The sequence below is a fragment of the Globicephala melas genome, chromosome 3, assembly GCF_963455315.2.
Source record: "Globicephala melas chromosome 3, mGloMel1.2, whole genome shotgun sequence".
In the NCBI taxonomy this organism is placed as follows: Eukaryota; Metazoa; Chordata; class Mammalia; order Artiodactyla; family Delphinidae; genus Globicephala; species Globicephala melas.
The window spans coordinates 35,809,724-35,833,545 of record NC_083316.1 but is presented as its reverse complement, the minus strand read 5'-3'; the positions used below and the strand labels follow the sequence as shown (position 1 = coordinate 35,833,545).

At 37.4% G+C, this 23,822-nt stretch overlaps 3 protein-coding genes across 3 annotated transcripts in view; 2 read left to right on the top strand and 1 right to left on the bottom strand.

The window, feature by feature from the left end:
- Positions 1-15,702, top strand: part of C3H5orf34 (chromosome 3 C5orf34 homolog) — a 31,127-nt gene extending 15,425 nt beyond the window's left edge. Inside the window, exons 7-13 of the mRNA XM_060295756.2 lie at positions 3,169-3,260; positions 4,436-4,505; positions 5,158-5,328; positions 5,750-5,844; positions 7,191-7,289; positions 10,314-10,354; positions 15,434-15,702. Coding sequence (XP_060151739.2) covers positions 3,169-3,260; positions 4,436-4,505; positions 5,158-5,328; positions 5,750-5,844; positions 7,191-7,289; positions 10,314-10,354; positions 15,434-15,627 — 762 coding nt within the window. The 3' untranslated portion in view covers positions 15,628-15,702. The remainder of the gene's footprint in view (positions 1-3,168; positions 3,261-4,435; positions 4,506-5,157; positions 5,329-5,749; positions 5,845-7,190; positions 7,290-10,313; positions 10,355-15,433) is intronic.
- NNT (nicotinamide nucleotide transhydrogenase) overlaps positions 1-23,822 on the bottom strand; it is a 259,323-nt gene that overhangs the window by 185,164 nt on the left and 50,337 nt on the right. Inside the window, exon 2 of the mRNA XM_060295754.2 lies at positions 7,905-7,989. The gene's annotated coding sequence lies outside the window, so the exon portion shown is untranslated. The remainder of the gene's footprint in view (positions 1-7,904; positions 7,990-23,822) is intronic.
- TMEM267 (transmembrane protein 267) overlaps positions 17,603-23,822 on the top strand; it is a 31,010-nt gene continuing 24,790 nt past the window's right edge. The window contains exon 1 of the mRNA XM_030881994.2: positions 17,603-17,727. The gene's annotated coding sequence lies outside the window, so the exon portion shown is untranslated. The remainder of the gene's footprint in view (positions 17,728-23,822) is intronic.

The window sequence follows — 23,822 nt, the reverse complement described above, 5'->3', positions numbered from 1 at the left end:
GAAAGATCTCCAAAATGCTGTTGAGTGAAAAAAAAGTTGCATGAGAAGATGTACAATGATATCTTCTGTGTAAAGAACAAAAAACAAACCCCAAACCCAATTATATTACTGTATATAATACACGTGTAAATGCACAGGGAAAGATCTGGGCAGATAAAAACTAAACTGAAGTAGTTACTTTTGGGGAGGAATCTGGGATTTTGTGAGGGAGGAAGAGTCGGGAGGGGCTGAAATCTTATATTTTTGAACTCTTCCCCCCCCCCAAAATGTAGTAATGTATCATTGCTTGTATAATTAAAAATTTAAAGAGGAAAGATTGACAGGGACTGACAGTGCTTCCATAGAGATAAACGCTTGGTGCTTTGGGTCCACATAAGGAAGGGTACCTGACCCTGTTTGGGAGGCTCCAGGAAAGCCTTCTGGAGGAAGACATGGCAGGAGGAGTTATACAAAAGAGGGATGGATGTTAGAGGAGCATATAGCTAAGGGAACACTGTTCTTGCTCAACTCTTTGCATGGCTGGCCTTTTGTCATTAGAATTTCTATTTCAATGCCACCTCCTCAAGGAAGCTTTTCCTGACTATCCAGCTTAAAGAAGCTACCTATGACACTCCCTATCAAGGTACCCTCCTCTTTTTTTCTTCTTGGCATTTAGTACTTTGTGACATTTTCATATTGATCAGTGTTTGTTTACTAACTAACCCACCTAGAGGTAAGCCTTGTCTTGTTCAACACACTATTTTGCTAGTGCACAGAACAGTAGATAAATGTCATCTAACTGGAGGCAAGAGTCTGGGGCCAGTATGGAATGTTGAAGGAAATGAAAATGCTGTGGTAGGCTGTAGTAGACTAAAACAGAGGTAGAATGGTGGGGGAAATGTCCACAGAAGAGATTAGACCAAGTTGAGCCAGTTCACTAATGGAGCATGAGAAACCCTATTGCTTTTGGAGAGCCACTGAAGGATTTAAGTAGGGAAGTGACATCATGTTTTTGTTAGGTCTTTTCAGAGGAAGATGAACTGAGATGGGGAAGCAGTGGCACTTCAAGCTGTAGAACCAGCTAGAAGACATGTATAGTAGTGCAGAGAAGGAAGTATTAGGGCCAGGCAGTGGTAATGAGAATGGAAAGATAAGAATGGACCCAAGAAGTATTAAGGAGACAGAACTAATGACTGAACGGGATATTGGGGATGGGGAAGGAGTTGAAAATGATGCCAAGTTATTGAATTAATCAATGAGTGGTGGTACCAGGCACTGGATTAAACCAAAAAAATTTTTAAACCGAAAGTGTATTGATGATGGCATTTTTTGAACTTACCAAGAGATTTCCATAAAAGATTTAAATTCTATTATAGTTCAGTCCCATCTGCCTGATAGTAATTGAAAGAAACTCTTAATTGTAAGATGCATCTTTATTTCAGAGAGGTTAAATTGTGAAAAATAAGCATTTTAGAATTGATGAAATTAGGCAGTGGAAAAAGACAAGAACCTTCGAGGGACTCAGTATCCGATAGAGAAGGACATAAATAATTAAGGTGTGATATTTTGAGTGCCTACCATGTGACTTAGCCCACTGTGCTAATAAATGCTGAGGATACAGAGGTCAGCAAAACAGATTCAGCCCCTACCTTCACGAAGCTCCATTCTAGCAGAGAAGACCAACATTAAGTATAAAACATTAAATTGCAATTGTAATGGAAACCAAGAAGCAGGAATAGAGGTTTTCTGTGCTTGTAGACATAACTAGGGGGTTTCACCTAGCGTATGGGACCTCCTTAATGGCTTCCCTGATGCTGAAGGAAAAGTAGGAGTTAGTCAGACAAAGGGAGGCGATGGAGGGAGGGAGCTGAGTTCTAGGAAGAGGGAATAACATGTAATGATTGACATACCAGAGGTAAATATGAAGTAGGAGGGAGGGAAAAAAATGCAGATTTTGAAGGGAAGGTAATTTCATTTTGATATGTTGAAGTTGAAATGTCTTTGTAATATCCGGTAGAGATTTAGATATTCAAGTCTACAGTCCAGGATAAAAGAGGAGAGATTATTTTTTGAGTACCATACTATAGACTAAATTCTGTCCCAGTTGCTTTATATATGTATTATTTTATTAATCCTCGGGACAATGTGGATGGTAGGTAGTATCCCCATTTCATAGGTTGTAGGCACTGAGACTTAACACAAGTTTGTATAACCTGCCCATCATTATAGTAGTAAAAGGCACACCTGTGATTTGAATCCAGCTCCGACTTTGAAGCTTATTTTCTCTCACTGATGGTAGAGTATGGGCAACACTCTCTTGTGGTTCAATTCAGACCTCTACTACTACTTAGCCCTCAAGCCTCAGTTTCCTTATCTAAAAAATAGACATTAATATTTCATATCTCTCAGGATTATTTTGAGGAGTAAATGAGATAATCCTTTGTAAACTACATAGCATAGCACCTAGCAAATAGTATCATCTGTTTAATAAATGTTAGTTGTTGCTGTTGTGATATTTATTATGCACACAGTTTTGGACCCTCCTGGGATTACCCAAGAAGAAACAGGAAATCAGAAGAGAAGGCTGGAGACAGAGTCCTGGTAAACGCTAGCATGAAAGAGTCTCAGAAAGAGGAAATTCAGAGGGAATAACAAAACAACATTTTTTTCTAATTCAAGAAGTTGAGCTTGTAAATAATAATATTGTCTTACACAAACTAGCAATTGTTCTTCCATTAATAAAATACAACAAAACGATATAGCCATTCAATTAAAATAGTAATTAAAACAGTTTTTTAAGCCTATTTAGCCGCTGCCTTTTTTTTTTTTTCTGTCTAAAGGGAAAAAGGGGCTTATGGTAGGTTTCCTGTTAATGCACAGGGAAATTAGTTTGTTAATTTGAGTACAGCCAAGATTTAAATTGAGCAGTAAGTTATAGGCTATTAGAATGTAATTTTTGAGTAGGATAACTTTTGATAAGAGGAATTCTAGACTTTAAAAAAAAAAGGGAAAATGGAAAAGCATCATAAAATACCTTTTAAAGTTACCTTTTATGGGCTGTTGATTAACTTAAAATAACTGCTTGCCTTTTCACTGTATAAATACATATTTTAAGGAAAAAAAGTAGCTAAGTAATAATGGCCAAAATTTATTATTGAATCTTTTTTAAAATTTTAAACTAATTTTCAGAGAGAAGAGAAAACTTATTCAGTAAATAACCTTCCTCCAGATAGACCAGGAAGTCCATTTTCTGTTTGTTCTCTAATTAAACAGGCAACCAGGTAAGTGCTTCACGTTCAACTGAATCAAGTGTTATGTGTCTGAGAAACTTGATACATTTTCTAGTGGTTTGGATGAGATTAAGAATTGGTGGGTACAGTGGAAATGTCTTTAGTAAAATCTGTCAACTTTTCTGGTCTCATCATTTATAAAATAAAGTGATCACAATGTCATTATAAGAGTACTTCTTGGCATTTCCCTGGTGGTCCAGTGGCTACCACACTCCCAATGCAGGGGGGCCCGGGTTCGATCCCTGGTCAGGGAACTGGATCCCACGTGTTGCAACTAAGAGTTTGCATGCCACAACTAAAAGATCCTGCATGCCGCAGCTAAAGATCCCACATACCACAACAAAAATCCCTTGTGCCACAACCAAGACCCGGCACAGCCAAATAAATAAATAAAGATTAAAACAACAGCAACAACAAAATCCCAATTATTTAAAAAAAAAAGTACTTCTGGCTTTGAAATTTGAAGTTAAATATGGAGAAACATCCACATATGGCAAGCAACTGCTGGAAGAAAATAAGTGCCTTTTCTCTAGGTAAGTGTGGCATCATTATTGTTCCTTGGAATCAAGTTGAAGATTTGATGATACATTTGAATTTTCATACTTCTTTATTATCCTAGGAGTAATAACGATTTCTGAGAATGAACAGAAGGTGAACTGTAGTTTGGTTCTTTGGTTCATATGTTTTTTAATTCATTAATCAGTCTGTGGCACTGAGAGGAATGAAAGTGGATTGTTGAATTAAATTATTTGTTTTATAAACTTATGTTTAAGCAACTTCTAAAGTAGATTTGAAGGAGCAGAACTGGTCATTTGATTTTCTAGGGACAGTTGATTCACATCCCCACCACTCTTAGACTATGCTAAACCTTTCAGGTGCTGTGAATCTGTCACTTCTTAAAAAGGAGCAAATTCTGAAAATCCTCTCCATTTGGAGTCATTTCATTGCTAAAAATTAGAGGAATAACCTTAATTATGTAAGATTAGCACAAAGGGAAGCAACAGTAGTAGTTCCCTTCTAGGGGCTTAAGGAAGAAAGAGGTCCAAACGTATTTTTGTGGAAACGAGTTACTTGCCTAAAATGTTGTATAGCAGTGAGAATGGGTTGCTAGAATTGGAAAATGACATTATTTGCAAATGTTTAAGTAGTATTTTTCTTGTTCACAGAATTCTTCAGCATTGTGCCAAGATGAAGCTTTCTTTAAGCCATAACTATCATATATGCTGCTGGAAAATGGTATCTTAAATTATTTTAAAAGCAAGATATTTTTAATTGCTTTATTATTTGTATACATACATATAAGTTCAAATTACTTTCATCTAAGTCATGTGAGAAAGTCTTTGTAATATTAATACTGGTTTATTAAAAAAATCCATTTAATAGATAAACACTGCAAAACTGGGCTTTTATGTTATACTTTTACTGTATATAGTTTGTTGTTTCTTTTTTCTTAGAGGGGGAGCACAGGGGAATTGATTGGATTTGAAGTATGTGAAAACATAGTTATTTTGAAACATATTACAGTATTCATTCTATTTCCATAACTGTAAAAGTAAATTATTTTTAATGCTGACTTGGAGGAAGTGATTCTCAGACCTTGATTTCTGTATCTATACTGCTTTGATTATAAACCTGTATGTTGCTGTAGTTCCTAATCTTTGTCTATTTTCTATGTAAAGTTCAGCAGAATGGTGACTTTCCAAAGGTATTAATCTGCTTACAATAGACTCTTTTGGGTAGCCACTTCTGGAAAAGTCAAAACATCCATAAGGGTTCTACAATATTCAACTTCTGAATGAGAATCTGAAGTTGCCTCCGTGTTCATTAATCATTTCAATCTTATTAGTGGATAACTGTCTTTCCTGCTATTTTTATTTTCTGGTTTTAGGTACCTGGGATAAATGATAGCAATATACTGCCTTTGCTTTTGAGAGAATCGTTCATACCCAACGTGGGAAGATTTCTTGCATACTCTGATGACAAAGTACATGCTGTCTTTTTAGATGGCATTACTCTAACCCTGAATTGGAATTTCAGCTCTCTTATTGAAAAGAGACAGGTAATTATACTTCAGACTGAAATCTATTTTTTATTTATTTATTTTTAATCTGTGGAAATAGAAAATGAAGTACCACAGTATCTCTATTTTTTGAAGTATAAAATCTGTCAAGAGACTTTACTGATCTCATTGGATTTCCTAGCAGAAATCAGAAGGGTGTGACAAATCGTCATTTTTATAAATGTAACTCATTATAGAGAGAGGGACTAGTATTTTTGTTCTTTTGATAATTATCTATATAAGGGTGGTGGTTAAATAATACCCATATCCCATGTAAAACAAAACTTTTAAGTTAGTCAAAATAAAGTTTTAATGATTCATCTACTTCTTTTTTTTTTTTTAACTGAAAATTAATTAAAAAGAAGGTTTTGTTTTTCAGTTCTAGAATACTAAAACTTTCCTTTCCTCCTTGCTTCTTAAGGTAAATCGAGGTCTCAATTTATGTTGGTGTAAGTTAACTTTTCCTGATGGACAAAATCAGTTAATTCAGATTCAACACCCTGGACCATATGAAAGGTACTGGAAAGCAATTAAAAAAATAATTTCATGTTAGTAAACAACTTCCTTTTAGAGAGGAAGCATAAAAACATTATTTAAATGTTGTATATATTTTTAGTTTTTCCATGTGGAAAATGCATAAAGTCATTTCAGCGGGTTTCAGTAGCTGCATTGTTTTTGTTTTTGTTTTTTTGGCCATACCGTGTGGCTTGTGGGATCTTAGTTCCCCGACTGGTGATCGAACTCACGCCCCCTGTAGTGGAAGCGCAGAGTCTTAACCACTGGACCTCCAGGGAATTCCTCAGCAGGTTTCAGGGTTTACAGTTATATTGGTCTCTAGCATAACTAAATAGATCAGGTCAGCTTTAATCATTTCCATTTGTATTCTAGTGATTTTTCAAAAGAAATGTGTTATAGATATAACTGGCTTGCTGTGGAGGTTGGACTGTGGTCAGCTGTGTTAACCAGTTAACTAATTAATCCCCTAACCAATTTAAACTAAGGCTTACAGCCACAAATAACTAAACTTATGTATTATTTCTGTAAAGTGAAATAAAACAAACTAGCTAACGATTATTCTTAAAATGGAGAAGATTCTTGAAATCAGCTTTTTATGAATATACTTTTTCTCTTTTGGCTTATGTAATTTGTTATAATAATCATTCTCTTTGTGATGTTCTTGACATGTTAGTGATTTTACTTGAGGATGTTCACAAAACAATTGCTTTTTTTACCTCTTGAATTTATTTTTCTGTTGGGAGTTATTGCATTTTGGTTTAAATGCTCCAACATTCATTGCTAGTTTGAATAATTTGCCTCAAAAGATAGTGTCTGTTTAGCAAACATTAACTATTTATTTCAGCCAGTCACTCCAAATCATTCGTTTTATTGAACTTGATACTTGTTTTGTGTGTTTGATGAGTTATATGTAATTCTGGATGTGTGTGTGTGTGCATTAACAGGTGTGTTCTGGTTTAAATTTTAGAAAGCAAATGCTCACTTAGTCTTGTGTGTAAAGACATTTTCATGATAAAATTTAATGAAATTCATTTTACTTTGAAAAACTAAAAGGAGAATTTAGGTATTAGAACTTTGAATGAAATCCAAGTGTTAACCTGTGTTCTGATTCTTAAATCTCATCTTTATTAATCATATATGTGAGTAAATCATCTTATTCCTGATGAATGAGAAAAACTTGCTTTTTCTTTTTCCAATGAAAACGATTTAAAAATTGCCCTACTTTAAAATTTTTTCTTTATTCTTTTTTCCCAAACCATCTTAATGATTTTTCCAATTTTTAAATGCTTTTATAAATATTCTACAAGTTCGTTTTTCAAATATCTGTCTTAATGTATTCAATCTAGATATGTGACAACAGTAATATCATGGTGCAGAAGACTGACCCAGACTAGTCAGAAAGAAATGCCTACACATCCTTCATCTTCTGTTCCGGAAGAAAACTGGTATTTGTATTTATTTTAAACTTAATCTGTGTAGAAGAGCCAAGTAATCCTCAAAAATTAAAATGTTAAAAGGTAAACTGACTCTTTTTCCCAAAAAAACTTTCTCTTAGTTAAATATATTTAACTCCTATGATGTTTTGATAGCTTAAATCTTGAAAATATCTTTAATTGGATATCTCACTTATTACCTTTCATCATAGTATATTTCATCTGAAGATTTGAAAACTTCATATCAAAATGGGTGACTCTTTTAGTGTAATAAATTCATCCTGAAAACTTTATGGAAAAATTTAGAGGATATATATATTTTTTATCTTAGTAATATTAAAGGAAATAAAATGTTGACTAACATAACAAGCTTTCAGGAAAAGTTGATTTTTAAATAATTTCTATTATATTAATTGCCTCCCCCAAATTAATTGATAAATCAACAAATAAAGCAAGATTTCAGTCCCTCCTGTGTGCCTTTCAGTGTGTAGGGGACTAGAACTGGGCTCCGAAGGAATATTTAGGGAAATTAAGACATTTTAGGGAGGAAGCAAGGGCAGAGGTAAAAAAGGGTATTTTGGCTTGTGGAGATAGTAAGAAGTTAGTTTTTATGGAGCAGACACTTACCTGCTTGGGTGTAGTGTGACTCTGATGGATAGGAATAGACCTTGTAATCAATAGAGGAGTTCAGACTTCATAGAATTACAAGTTCCTATATGGAAAAATGACAGGAAGAAAGAGCCTTAGGAAGGTTAGTGTCACTGCAAGAGTATAATCTGATTATATTGGAAAAGAAGGATATCAGGAACAATTTAGGAAGCTTTAAATTAAAGTAAGTTGTAAGAGGACTTACCTGGTGGTCCAGCTGTTAAGACTCCGAACTCTCAATGCAGGGGGCCCAGATTGGATCCCTGGTCAGGGAACTAGATCCCACATGCCGTAACTAAGAGCCCACATGCTGCAGCTAAAGATCCTGCGTGCCGCAACTAAGACCTGGCACAGCCAAATAAATAAATAAAAAGAATAAAGTAAGCTGTAAGGTGTCTTAGTGCATGGTGCATGGTGAAAAAATATATATACAATAAGCTTGATTCTTATCACCTTTTCCTAAGTTACTTAGAGAAAGAGGTACAATCAAATCAGTAGATGTTATTTGAATATCCAGATATCTTAAGGATTCAGCTTTCCAGGTCCCGCTCTTCAGCTACAGTTTAGGAGCAGAAAAGTTGCCTTAATAGCTAGCAAAAAACATAGTTGGGAAGAAAGGGAAATTGTACATGGCTATAAAATTGGTTACTTCATCATTGCTCAGCTGGCAAAGTTTGTAAAATGCTAGGCTTTTTATGTGAAAGCTTAGAAGAGGATAATTGTCAAGACAAACTGAGAAGTGAGGGGGTAAGAGAAGTACAGATTGGTGAAAGCAGCTATGGGTGGAAGCAACGCGGAGCAGAGGGGAGACAGGAATTGAGGAGTGGGGAGGGGAGATACAGCACTTGAACAGCTCCATTCCCCTCCCAAAGCCTAAGACATATCCACAGAATCAGATGATTCTTGTTTTCTTGTCAAAGTGGATAGGTTGAAGGGAGAGAAGAGATCGCATAATAAACAGTTACCTAAATTGTATTTCAGCTGTAAACATAATATACAGCTACCTAAATTGTATTTCAATATTTTATTTCCAACTCACCCTATATTATTAGCTTACTCGTTCAACTTTTTAATAGGAATGCTTGTCAAAAAATAGTACAGGAGATATTTTATAAGACGTTGGTTTATCATATGAGTGACAGCATTAAAGGTAGTTTGTACGGTTCTGGGTGTACCCAGAAAATGTGTCTCATGTTTAAAAAAGGCAGGGGGAGTGTGTTTTGCAATGATGAAGAGTCGGCGGGTTTTGGAGTAAGTCACATCCAGGTTTTTACTACGGATGCTTAAAATGATGAAAGGTCTCTTTTATTCTCCGTTCATAGGCTGGAGTACAAGGAAAGAGTGCAGGCTGATGAGGTGCATGTGGTCCATTGTGTATGGTCCATTGTCTGCCAGTAAAGCAGACAAGTCGTATACCCTATTGTGAGCTGTGAAAAGACTTTTCTAGTGACTTGAATAAAGAGATGTTTTAGCATGAATGTCCTCATTAATTTTGCAAAGCTAGTCCAGTTACACTATTTTCTAGTTGTGTGCCACTGCTCATATTTCATCTAGTGATGAGGGAAAACACAAAGAACACACACGTAAGAGGTTCTGCTGGATTTGTGTACATTTAGCCTTCTATCCCACACCAGTTGCCCCAATATCTGTTTCTGTGGAACATGGTAAGGGCTGATGTTCATATATTAACCCTTCAAGTCAAGAAGAGAATGTTTAGTATACTGTGCTTAAGAAAACAATGAAATGGTAGTCTATTCCAGAAGAAATTTAATAGAAAGTAGTCATTATGTTTTGACACCTAATTCAGTCATATAAAAAGTTGGCCCTGGAGACCGTCCATTCCCTAAGAGTTCCATATAAATGAGGTCTTAACTATATGTGTAAGATCCCTTCTCCTCCAAAGAAACTATCTAGGTATGAAGATCAGAAAATTAAACAGTTCAAGAGAAAGCATTACAAAGAAGTTTATGATTAATTAACATACTGCTGTAGGAATTCAAAGGAGAGAGTATTTCTTTCATAGAAGTGATGAGATTTTAGTAGGTTTTTAAAGTTTTAGTAAACCTTGAGGAGGAAAGTAGAAGATATGCCATGTCAGTACTGAGTTGTAGCAGGAAGGCTCATTACCTTCAAACCTCAATACTTAATTCAGAAGTCCTGGAGGTGGAGGACTTTTATTCACTTGCCTTACTCATGAAAGGCACTCAGTAAGCATCAGTTGAATCAAGGTGATTTGTTGCTAAATAAAGCCAATATAAAGAGAATTCTTAACCTCTAGGTTCTTATGTCAAAAATTCTAACCTTTATGAAAAAAAATTAAGTATGCTCATTTGAAATATTGTGGATATAAAAGAATCAGACAACTAGCATGAGGTTTTTTTTGCACAGGTCTGTGGCTTCTGAACTTGAAAAGATACAGAAGTTTAACTGTATCCTTTAAACAGAATGTATTGTCCTGCATAATTTCTCTCTTTCCATTGTAGGCTTAATTCATGACTCTACTTTATATTAATTCATACTTATATATTACAGAGCTTTATTGAATAATATTTAAGATTGTAATTTAAGATGTATCTTGTCTATAGGAGGTACATCATGTTAGCATTTGTACTTTTCATTGGGTTTAACTCAGCAAAGGACAGTGAACTGGGGTTAAGATGTCCTATGGAGACTTTCACACTTATGTAATTATATTCTAAATTATAACTGAGAACTATCTCTGACTTCTTTCTTTTTTTAAATTTGTAGGATTTTTATATACTATTATTTGTAAAAAAATTTCAGCTTTATTGAGGTATAATTGAAAAAATTATAAGATACTTAAATAGTATATCACAGTGACCTGACACACATACACATTGTAAAAGGATCACCCTATCTTGTTAATTAACACATATATCACTTCACATATCTATCTTCCTCCTCTCCTCTACCTCACCAACCCTCCCGGGGTAGATGGTGGTGAGAACATCTGATTTCCACCCTCCCAACAAACCTCAGTCATACAACACAGTGTTATCAGCTACAGTCACCATGTTATACATTAGATCCTCAGACCTTATTCATCTTATAGCTGAAAGTTCATATGCTTTTACCAACCTCTCCCTCTTTCCCCACCCCCAGCCCCTGGCAACTACCAGTCTACATTCTGTTTCCATGAGTTTGACTTTTTAAAAAATTCCACATATGAGTGACACCATGTATTTGTCTTTCTCTGTCTAGCTTAGTTCACTTAGCAAAATGCTGTCAAGGTCCATCCATGTTGTTGCAAATGTCAGAATTTCCTTCTTTCTCATGGCTGAGTAGTATTCCATTGTGTGTATATATATGTACCACATCTTCTTTATCCATTCATCCAACAGTGGACACTTAGGTTGTCTCCATATCTTGGCTATTGTGAAAAATGCTGCAGTGAACAAAAGAGTACAGCTATCTCTTCAATAGACTGTTTTCATTTCTTTTTTTTTGTTTTTGGTTTTTTTGTGGTACGTGGGCCTCTCACTGTTGTGGCCTCTCCCGTTGCGGAGCACAGGCTCCAGATGCGCAGGCTTAGCGGCCATGGCTCATGGGCCCAGCTGCTCCGCAGCATGTGGGATCTTCCCGGACCGGGGTATGAACCCGTGTCCCCTGCATCGGCAGGTGGACTCGCAACCACTGCTTCACCAGGGAAGCCCCGACTGTTTTCATTTCTTTTGGATATATACCCAGAAGTAAGATTGCTGGATCATATGGTAGTTCTATTTGTAAATTTTTGAGGAAACTTCCATACTGTTTTCCACAGTGGCTGTACTAATTTATATTTCTACCAAGGTACACAAGGGTTCTCTTTTCTCCATATCCTTACCAACACTTGTTATGTCTTATCTTTTTGATGATAGCCATTCTAACAGGTGTGAGGTGATAGCTCATTGGTTTTGATTTGCATTTCCCATGATGATTAGTGATGTTGAGCACCTTTTCATGTACCTGTTGGCCATCTGTATGTCTTTGGAAAAGTACCTATTCAGTTCCTCTGCTCATTTTTTAATTGTTTTTTTTTTTTTTTTTTTTTTTTTTGCTATTGAGTTGTATGAGTTGTTTGAATATCTTGGATATTAACCTCTTATCAGAAATATAATTTGCAATATTTTCTTCCATTCCATAGGTTGCCTTTTCATTTTGTTGAAGGTGTCCTTTGCTGTGCAAAAGCTTTTTAGTTTGACAAGTACCGCTTGTTTATTTTTGCTTTTGTTTTCTTTGCTTCTGGTGTCAAAAAGTCATTGCCAAGACTGATGTCAAGGAGTTTATTACACCCTATGTTTTCTTCTAGGGGTTTTTTGGTCTCAGGTCTTATTACATTCAAGTCTTTAATCCATTTTGAGTTGATTTTTGTGTATGGTGTAAGGTAGAGGTCCAGTTTTCCCAACATCGTTTATTGAAGAGTCTATCCTTTCTCCATTGTATATTTTTGACTGTTTGTTGTAAATTAATTGACCATTACAGACATACGTGACTTTATTTCTGGACTTCTTATTCTGTTCCATTGATCTATATTTCTGGTTTTTGCCAATGTCATACTGTTTTGATTACCATAGTTTGAAATCAGAAAACTTCCAGAGTTGTTCTTCTTTCTCAAGTTTGCTTTGGCTATTTGAGGTATTTTTTGGTTCCATACAAATTTCAGTACGGTTTGTTCTATTTCTGTGAAAAATGCCATTAGAATTTTGTATTGTTCAATACATTGAATATTGTATTGAATCTGTAGATTGCTTTGCGTAGTATGGACATTTTAACAATATTAATTCTTCCAATTCATGAGTACAGAATATCTTTCCATTTATTTGTGTCTTATTCTGTTTCATCTAATGTCTTATAGTTTTCAATGTACAGATCTTTCACCTTGTTGCTTAAATTTATTCCTAGGTATTTTATTCTTTTTGATGTAATTATAAATGGAATTGTTTTCCTACTTTCTTTGTCTGATAATTCATTATTTATTTTTATAAATTTATTTTATTTATTTATTTATTTTTGGCTGTATTGGGTCTTCGTTGCTGTGCGCAGGCTTTCTCTAGTTGCGTCAAGCGGGGGCTGCTCTTTGTTGTGGTGTGCGGGCTTCTCACTGCAGTGGCTTCTCTTGTTGCAGAGCATGGGCTCTAGGCACGCAGGCTTCAGTAGTTGTGGCACGTGCACTCAGTAGTTGTGGTTCATGGGCTCTAGAGCTCAGGCTCAGTAGTTGTGGTACACGGGCTTAGTTGCTCCACGGCATGTGAGATCTTCCCGAACCAGGGCTCAAACCCATGTACCCTGCATTGGCAGGCAGATTCTTAACCACTGCGCCACCAGGGAAGCCCAGGTAATTCATTATTAATGTATAGAAATGCAGCTTAATTTTTATATTGATTTTGTATCCTGCAACTTTACTAAATTTATTAGTTCTACCAGGTTTTTGGTGGAGACTTTAGCAGAGTCTATATATAATATCATATCATCTGCAAACAGAGACAGCTTTACTTCTTCCCTTCTGATTTGTATGCCTTTTATTTCTTCTTTTTTTTTTTGTCTAATTGCTCTGGCTGGGACTTCCAGTACTATATTGAATAAAAGGGGTTGAGAGTGAGCATTACTGTCTTCTTATTTTAGAAGAAAAGCTTTCAGCTTTTCACTGTTGAATATGATATTAGTTGTAGGCTAATCATATATAGCCTTTATTATGTTCAGGTATGTTCCCTCTATACCCAGTTTGTTGAGTGTTTTTCTGCATCTATTGACATATGATTTCTATCCTTTATTTTGTTAATGTGGTATACCACATTAATTTTCATATGTTTAACCATCCTTGTATCCCTAGAATAAATCCCACTTGATCATGGTGTATGACTATTTTAATATATTGTTGAATTTGGTTTGCTAATGTTTTGTTGAGGACTTTTGCATCTATGTTCATCAGAGATACTGGCCTGTAATTTTCTTTTCTTGTAGTGTCTTTATCTGGTTCTGGTTGTCAGGGTAACCGTGGCCTCGTAAAATTAGTTTTGAGGTATCTCTCCTCTTCCATTTTTTGGAAGAGTTTGAGAAGGATTGGTATTAATTCTTGTTTAAATATTTAGTAGAATTCACCAGTGAAACCATTTGTGTTGGGAGGTATTTGATTACTGATTCAATTTCCTTACTAGTAATCAGCCTGGATTCAGTATGTTTCTAGGAATCTATCCATTTCTTTTAGGTTGTCCAATATCTTGGCCTATAATTGTTCATAGTAGTCTCTCATGATCCTTTGTATTGTGTGGTATTGGTTGTGATTTCTCTTCTTTCATTTCTAATTTTATTTGAGTTTTCTTTTTTCTTGGTAAGTCTAGCTAAAGGTTTGTCTATTTTATCTTTGCAAAAAAAAACCCAGCTCTTTGTTTCACTGACATTTTCTTTTGTGTATAAGCTCCTTCCAGGGAGATAGCAGCAACCTTGAGTAGGCCAGAGAAAGAATGTGGAGATATCATCTGCCAGCCTCCTGAGTCTCCAGGGAGGATCACATTCAGCCCCTAGGCACGTGCTAAATGAGAAGCTTTTAAAACATGCAAATAGGCATACCTCAGGCAGCAGCTTCTAAAGTATGCAAATAGCCCTCTTTGAGGGAAAGACTGGGAGATGGGTGTTTCTGTCTGCTCAGAACTAGGAGTTTTAGGGGCCTGTCCCACACTTAGGAGTCTTAAAAGTTGGAGCATTAGATCTTGGGGCAAACTGTTTACTCTTCAGGGAGAAGCTGGGAATTGTGAGTTCCCCCCTATTGTGCTAAGGGTGGGGTTTATAGTGAAAGTGTGTCTCAACCTTTCTTACCCATTTAATTGTGTATATATTCTTATTCACTCAGTGTATAGGAGTCACTCGGGTAGTTCCTGGATTTCTGACAGCGAGAATTTCTCCATGTGTAGCTGTAGATTCAGTGTCACATTTGTGGGAGGAGGTGAGTTCAGGAACCTCCTACATCACCAGCTTGGACTGGACTCTTACTTCTTTTTCTTATTAAACCTTTTGTTCTGTACATTCCTATCCCAATCATCTAAATTTCTTTTATCCTGTTATTTTTCCATAATCCTATTCAAATAATAAAGTAGCTCTGCAACAGAGGACAGATTCTTTTCACTCTAGATGTTTTAAGTTAAAAATACCCTACACAGATTGTTTGTATTCCTCTCACCCCTACTTTGGTTCCCTTTTATTCCCATATCACTTCTTCATTTAAAGAAATGTTACTGAGGTTTCAATTCTTTTATTTCCTCCCTGTCACCAAACTTCCATCCAAATACAGACATACATACTCTCTTTTCCTTTCCCCCTCTTATAGTCTTAACTAGTTTCTTCATCTATAAGGGATAGACTTGATAAATTCTGAAGTCCCAACTCTACTGTGAATCCAAGAGATCTTCCTCCCAATGGAGAAATAATATTTTAATATGAAGGCTAGGCTTTCTGAATTAAAAACAATTATAATGAAAAATATGGGGGAAAAGCTCCTTAACTAAGCAACTTAGCATTATTGGAGAACAGTGGTGTCCTAAGCCAGATTTCTAACAAGAAAAATGAACAGTCTTTGGATCATTGTAAACCACAATCTTCAGAAGACTTGCTAAAAGAAGTTAATGAAAAGAGTGTATCAGTGGCATTGAAAAAAACCTCTGAAATCCTTCAGGATATTGACTGTCTTCTATCAAACTCTAAAAGGTGAAATATGGAATTATTACAATATATTATTAAACCTTGAGGATGTTATTTCAAGTGACTGGTAGAAAATTACTAGAAAGCCAAGAAATTATATATATGACTTCTGTACAATGATTTTATGAGAAATGACATTTAACTTTGGAGGTATTTTACCTAACTTGTAAATTTTAAAATATATATTTTATTAATAAAGAACTATTTTAAAAATCTGAACAATTTCTTATCTCAGATTTGAGAAAAAATTTTATAAAACTGTAGTTGTTGCTGTTTTGTCTTGTGGAGCATTCACTATTAATCAAGTTTCTTTCATTTTACTTATGCAGAATTGTGTACATTGATCATTTGCTATTTAGTCTCTCTACTCCAAGTATTTTTCAGTAGAACCATGAAAAGAGAATTAGATCTTAAAAAAACAAAACGAAAAACCTTAATGTGGGCAATATTGCTTCAAGCTAAGAATCGAGCACTTTAGCTAAGACTAAATTTTATCTGGACTATCTCATGTACCAGATATTTTCATTTGTTTTGAACATCTCCAAAGATTTATGCTACAAAGTGTATGAAACCAAAAGAGGAATGAGCTCACCAAAAGTGCTATGTATTACACCTGTCTCTTGGGAAAGAACAAAACCATACATCTAGAAAGACTTCAAGATTATACCAGACATAATCAGAAATGTTCAAATTAACTTATGATTTCTTGAAAAGACCAGTCTCTTCACATAAAAGAGAAGAAGCAACAGAGGAAACAACGAGAAAAATAGAGAGCAAAGCAAGCAGAGTGTAGTAGGTTAGGAGAGGTAATGTAAGCAATTTGAATGGGCACAATGCTCTCTTTAGCTCACAGTGGGCTCCCTGCCACCTTCAGGTCTCAGCACAAATATCCCTGCCTCAGAGGGGCCTCCCCCAGTTACTATTACATCACCATGTTTACTTCCTTTAGAACACATATTTCAGTCATTCAACTTACTTCTTTGTGGTCTGTATCCTCCACTAGAACTTGAGCTCCATAAAGTTATTTTATAGTCTTATTACCAAGCATAGTGCCTGGCATATTGAGAGCGCTCAGTATGTATTGTGTAATGAACAGTCCCTTTGGGCAGCACACTGCCCACAGAGAAAATAACTAAGTTCTGTTTTGGTTGCAGGAAACCACCTATGTTGTCCCTAAATAACTCTAGAAAGCCTAGACTATAAGAAATGCACCCATGCTGCCATAAGGGTAATGCCAAACTGTTACTGCATTCAGACAGAAAATATTTGTTCTTAACATGACTAATAGCACCCAATATTGTGGTTAATGTGTTCAGTAATATTTTTAATAAGCTTTTAAGCTGTGCAGGTAAAATATGTATAATTTCCTCCCTCAGTTGAGTCTTTCCCGTTGGCTAAGAACCAAGAGTGTGACAAGCAATGAAAAGTTCTGTAACAGAAACTCAGCCACACTTTAAGGTTCCGTGAAAGACCTAGAAGTTTGCTTGAGATAGAAGATTCGGATTCTCTATGGTCTCCTTCAACTATGTACTTAATATAATCCCATTGCCGCCCCTGCATTACATCCAACACTTGTTTTGAGAAACCAGGTAGGAAGGAGAAAGAAATTTTCCTCTTTGAGCCCCCGCTTTTCGCCCAGTGCTTACTAGAGCCACATGTCAAGCTCGATGTCTCCTTGGTGCTCACAGAGCAGCCACCACTCCGAGGCAGGGAGTCGGGATGGGAACTGGCCACAGACCCATTAAACAAGCTGCACCTTGTCCGTTCAGTTAATCAGAGTCAAGCCACCCTTTATGTTGTCTCTTTTTCCGACTCTTGGGCATTCAGTAGTCATGATTAAGCGTTCTAGCCTTCTCACTGCTGTCCACAAGAAAAAGCTGCCCCCAACGTATACCGCACAGCGCCAAAGAGTAATTATCAAGAGCTCCCCAAGGGGGCGGTGGAGCGCCACAGAGGACCGTAAGGTCCGCAAAGTCGCCCGGTCTTGCGGAGTGAAAAACTCTCTCCTACGCCCACCCTAAAGGATCCCATGCAGGAGGTCGGAAACATCTCTACATCTCCGGGACAGCCGGCGGCACCTCTGGGCAGAAGCCCGCGCGTCCCATATTCGGTGAGGTTAATTCGCGTCCCCGGCTTCCCGCCGCCGCGTGGGCGCGCTGTGGACGGCGCCGGCTAAGCCGAGAATGAATCCTCAGGGTCGAGAGAGGGGAACCAACAAGGCACTTTTCACTTCCCACCCGTCGTCCCAAATGTGTCCTTTTGGGGAGCACGACGGTAGGGGAACTCGAGGTACCCAACCCCTCGTCTTAAGAGCCCTCAAGCCGCGTTCCTGGCCGCTTAGAGTGGAACCAGTATCCCGGCGTCCTCTCGGCCTGCGTCGCGGGCTAGAGTCGCTCAGGCCCGCGGCCGGCGTCTCTATGGTACCGACGGAAGCGGGTGTAGAGGGGCGGAGCCGCCGTTCGCGCGGCTGGCTTGTTTCAGCTGGGGGAGTAGACGGTGGGTGCGGCCGATCCTCAGCAAGGGACCGGGCGGGGGGGGTGACTGACTGTATGGACGCCGCGAAACTGCGTCCTGAGGTGGCAGGCCGGAGGCGGGGACCACCTGAACCTGAAGTCTAGAAGATCCAGGTTCCCGATGGGAAGGCGTGGAGGGGCGGCAGTCGCGTGGGACCCGAGAGCAGGCGGGGTGTGCTCGACAGACACTGGCCGGTGTCTCCGGGATCTGCGCGATCCCTGCACGGCCCTCCTGCTTCGTCGCGCCTTATAGATCCCATGGGCGTCAAGCCCTCGCCTAGGCTTCGCGCCCCTGGCGTTTCCCTGGCTCTGGGCGGGTTGCCGGCGATCTTGCCAGAGTTGCCCATTGCCACCTTTCCAGCCACGAGGGCCCTTAAGGCGCCCAGGCTACCGGGAGGGGTGATTGTGGAGATTGTAACTTGTTCCCTTCCCTGCAGACGCCAGGGCTTTCCACCTATTTTCTTAATTGACATTTTAAAAATTATTGAATCATGCCAACCTTAGGAAAGAATGACTTTGGGAATTTGCTAAGACTTGTTGAAATTCAGAATCGTATGTATTTGTAATGGTCATAGGAAAGAAACATTTTACATGCAGGTTACGAAGAGTATCCGTGAAAGTGAGCAAGATTTGTGTTTCCTTTCTTTGCAAATTAGCTGAATTAGACTTGGCATCTGCTTTGAGTACTACAGCATTAAAGAAAGTAAATAAAGTTTCACAGCAACTACAGTTCATTGAAGAGGACTTATTTGTAAAGCATAATAAAGGCAGTTTTCGGATTCTAGACGGTGCTTTTTCCTCAGGTTTTTGTAAATATTTGTGATGGGGTTTGGGGTGGGGGAGAAGGGGTGAAGCAGAAAAGGACATTTCTGTTGGGAATTTGCTACCTCTTATTTTTTTGGTAGGAATAACGTCAGAGATTATTAACAAACCATGCACAACAGTGTGTAAAGTAACTGGCTAAGTATGTGTTTGTAGAGTTAAGGAAAGGGGGAGGATTACTGCTAGGTATACTTTGAAGACCCCATAGTTGATGGCATAGTACTCTTATAGGAATGGTGCGTGGCAGAGTTTGGCCATTGCCGAAAATGGCTCCCGCAAGTCATAGAGAGACATTTATGATCTGGGTAACTGGCTGTTATGGCAGAAATCATTCCAAATAATATCTTCAGTTCACAGGCTGAGGATTGCTAACCTGCTTACCCCCTGTATTAGTATAATGAAATATTAAACACCTTGAGCACATTAACTTCATGCATGACAAGTTTAAGAAAATTATAATTACTGCTCTTAATGAACTTACCCAACAAAAGTGAATATGTAAAATAAAGGTATTTTACAGTTTAAGAGGTTCTGGAGTCCATTCTATTTATGCGGGAGGAGCAGGAAGTGGAAAAAGGAAGCAGAGAGAAGAAAAATGGGACACTTAGGTGTTCTAGTCAGAGACAATAAATAAGAGGAAGTACAACTATTAAATTACTTTCTCATACTCAGAATCTACTCTAAATATCTGCACCAGTAGTTGGAGTGGAATAGATGTCGGAACTGTGTTTCTGGGACCATAATTATACCTTTCTTGAAAAGAGAAACTACTGTTTTAGCTATCCGTGCTGCATAACAAATTACTGTACCCCAAAACTTAGAGGCTTAAAACAGTAAACAGTTATTATCTCACTGTACCTTTGGGCCAGAACTTTTGGAAGAGGCTTAGCTAGATGGTTCTGCTCAGAGTCTCATGAAGTTGTAGTCCAGATGTTGGCAGTGCTGCAGGCATCTGTAGGCTTGACTAGGGCTGAAAGGATCTGCTTCTGAGTTTGCCCAGGTGAGCTTTTTGTTCCTCTCTCATCAAGCAAGCTGTTTAAACTTTCCATTTAAAATGCATTTTGTGCTGCCCCATTATGTGTATCTGTTCCTATTCATAAACTACTACAGTATATAGACATTTGGAAAACAGTAAGTTTTTCTTTTTCACGTCGCTTTAAATTTGGATCATCATTTAAATACTTTAAGTGATCTTTTCATGTTTCACTTTGCTCATGACACTTCATTAGCTACTCGATCCTTTCTTGTATCTGAACTCATCGAGTAAAACATTAGGTGAGTACATTTAAATATATTTAGTGATGACAAAAATTGTTTAGTGAGTAAAAGAAGATGGATGTAATGAAATGGCTTTATAGAGACATCATGCAATTTGCAATTAGGTGTATAATGACCTTTTGTCTGCTTTCTAGGATGAGACTTGACAATAAATTTGCAATTAAATGCATACAGAAGCATAGTTTGAGCGGCAGAAGAGCTTTTCTGTTAGGCCTCTGTGTATACTGTGCCCAGCCTACGTTCTCCTCACAACTCATCCATCTGAATGGCCTTCTTTCTTCTTAGGGCTAATTTACAGGCCACGGCTTACCGTGGGGGATATTGCTCTGCGGCTATACCTCTCCGGCTTGGTCATTAATTCAAGCTTTCTGTGTCCCAGTTCCCATCCAGCTAAGGGGATAATGATATTATCTTTGGTTCAAAGGAATATTTTATAAACTTTAAAATTATATGCACTGAGCCTTTAAACACATTGACTTCTTTATCCATTCAGGTGTCAGATGTTTACTTTGCAAAGCAGGGACCTGATTCATGATGTGTGGAACTAAAATCCTAAGGTATATGGAAAGGATTCATGACCTTGGAGGTTTCTTTTGCATTTTGGTCATATCTCTTGGTTGAAAGTATCTTGAAATCATTATTTCCTAATCCTGGAAGAATCTGTAGACTATAACTCAATCTTAGTGCTTTAGAGAACAATTTTCATTTTTCCAAATGACTAAGAATTTGAGGATGGTTTTAGATTCCATTGTCATTAACAAAATAGTTGTTCTCTGCAAAGCAAGTATTCTTCACACTAATAAAAAAACTTAAAGGAACCTGCATAAGTTTATTTCATCTGGAGATACAGAAATCTTTCATACAGGCTTTTCATGTACCAACTAATACATAAATATAAATACATTATTTTTATATTATACTTATAAATTTGACGTGAGATTTGCATACAATTTCATTAATGTTTATTAATGTTATATATTCTAATATTTTATTAATATTTATAATGTTATAAATATGTTTCTACATTTTTAAAAATTATACTTTAAGAAACTGAGCTTAGCATCATGGTCTGAGTTATTAATTACTTCTAACTTTTCAAAGGAGCTTTATTGGTTTTGTTTTCATGATAGTAACATTAAAAATTTTTATGAAATCAAAGAAAAGGGAAAAAAAGTAATGATCACATGTAAGCCCACTAGTGAGAGACAAGCCAAATGAACAGCCTTCCAGATTTTTTATGCATATGTACATATTTTTAACAAAAAATGTAATATTTTACATATTATTTTTAGGCTACCTTTTAAATTTTAGTATCTATTGAGCATTTCCTATGTCAACAAATATGGGAATAAGTATTTTTTTAATGACTGCATAATTGTATGGAATTTATTTCACTAGCCCTGTATTTTGGACACATAGTTTCTAATTTTTCCTTATTATAAACAATGCTGTGCTGAACATCCATGTGTAACTCTTTGTATTTATCTAATTCATTTCTTAGGATAATTTCCTAGAATTGGAAATCCTGAGTCAAGTGTTTGCTCATTTATTAATCATTTTTGATACATATTGTCAAATTGTCTGCTAGAAGAGTTATACCAATTTATACAACTGCTAATACTGAGTGATTGTTTCCCCACCACAAACAAATCATTAGCAATCTTTCGTCGATCTTATGTTGAAATCTCATTGTTTTAAATTCAATTGATTACCAATAAAGTTGAAATCTTTTAATAGTTTTCTTTGACCGTTTGTATTTATTCCTTTTCCAAATTGCCTTTTCATAGACATTGCCATGTTATTATTGGGATACGTATTTTTTCTTCTTGTTAGTTTTAAAAGCCCTTAGTAAAGTAGGGCTTCTAATCTTTCTCCATCATAAATGTTCAAAATTTCCTCCATTTATTAGTCTTTAATTTTGACATGCAGAAGTCTACATTTTTATATAGTTATGTCTATCAGTATTTTTTTTTTTTTTTTTTGCGGTATGCAGGCCTCTCACTGTTGTGGCCTCTTCCGTTGCGGAGCACAGGCTCCGGACGCGCAGGCCCAGCGGCCATGGTTTACGGGCCCAGCCGCTCCGCGGCATATGGGATCTTCCCTGACCGGGGCACGAACACGTGTCCCCTGCATCGGCAGGCGGACTCTCGACCACTGCGCCACCAGGGAAGCCCCCAACTCCAAGTTTTGAGAGCAAAGAAACAAATATGCCAAGAATCTTTTATGACAGAAGCAGATAGGGCAGTACTAGCAGCAATGCCAATGATAAAATGTGGTGATGGGTCAGGCAGTGTAAGCTGGGCTCGGGGGCAGAGAGGTCTTCACCACAGGTGTCTGGTGTCATTTTCACTGAGGTGCTTGAGGCAGAGTTTGAAGCCTGGTTCTTGAAACCTGGCAAGTCTGTGATTTCCCAATATCCTTTTAATGGTTTTTGCTTTTACTTAGAGTCCTTTCTCTTCCGTGCACTTAAGAACCCTACCTGACACAGGATCTGAGTGAAATAATTGTTCCTTACCAATTTGGAATTCTACATACATTTCCGCCTTCCCCAAACACACACTTGACCTGTCTCAGACTTTGCATTTACCTTTCAGTATTCATATTACTCTGCTTTTGCAAGTTTATTGGCATTAACTCTTTCAAATGCCAATCTGAAAATGTTTTGTGAAGTTGCTAAAAGAAAATCCCTTTTATGATTTTGATGAGTTACATTAAATTTATAGATTAATTTGAGGAGGATAATACCATCCATGTTGTCTTCTTCCTCAGTAAAATGGTCTGGCTCTTGTATCAGTAAAGTTCCATCAAAGGAACAGAACTACTTTGCGTGCTAAGGAATAAGAAGTTTAGACCTGCTGTAATCGTGGGGCTCGGAGGGCAGGCGCTGCAGGCCGTTGCCTCTGAGTCTGTTTTTGAACCTGAAGCTGCAGCAAGTCGGGAGGGGAAGGTAGATGTGGATGAGAACAAGGACAGAATGGAACCTGCACTGGCCTCTCACCAAATCCAGTTTTGATGCTGTGGGTGACCTGCAGGAGAGGCTGGCACTCTTGACCTTGGGGCTGCACATGCAGGCCCAGGATTTGGAGAAGCTGAAGGAAGATATGGTGAAGGCTGAAGGAGCTGCAGGCCTAGCTGCTTGCTCATGCCAGCAAGGTGAGCTGACAGATCAGCAGCAAGACGTGCGAGCTCCATGGTGCGTCCAGCACCAACCTTTAGAGTTAAAAAATGTGGCTGCTTCACTTCTGCCTTCCAAGTCCCATGTACAGTGTCTCCTGTAGCCAGCACTACAAAGAACTATAAAAGGAAGGGGATTCTCGGAAATGTCCTTCCAACTTAGATGCGTTAACATAGCACAAGCTCTAAATAGCACAGAGCTCTAAATAGCTGATTGATAAAGTACAGTTTTGACATTTTCTTCACATGCATTACCTGTTTAGTTTATTCCTTGATATTTGAATTTTTATTGCTGTTGTGAACGTTCATTTTCCTGTATTTTCCCCTTATGATTATTGCTGGTATATTAATAATTTATCTTGAATTAGTCACCTTTTGCAACTTAAATTCTAACAATTTTCAATTTATTCTCTTGGAT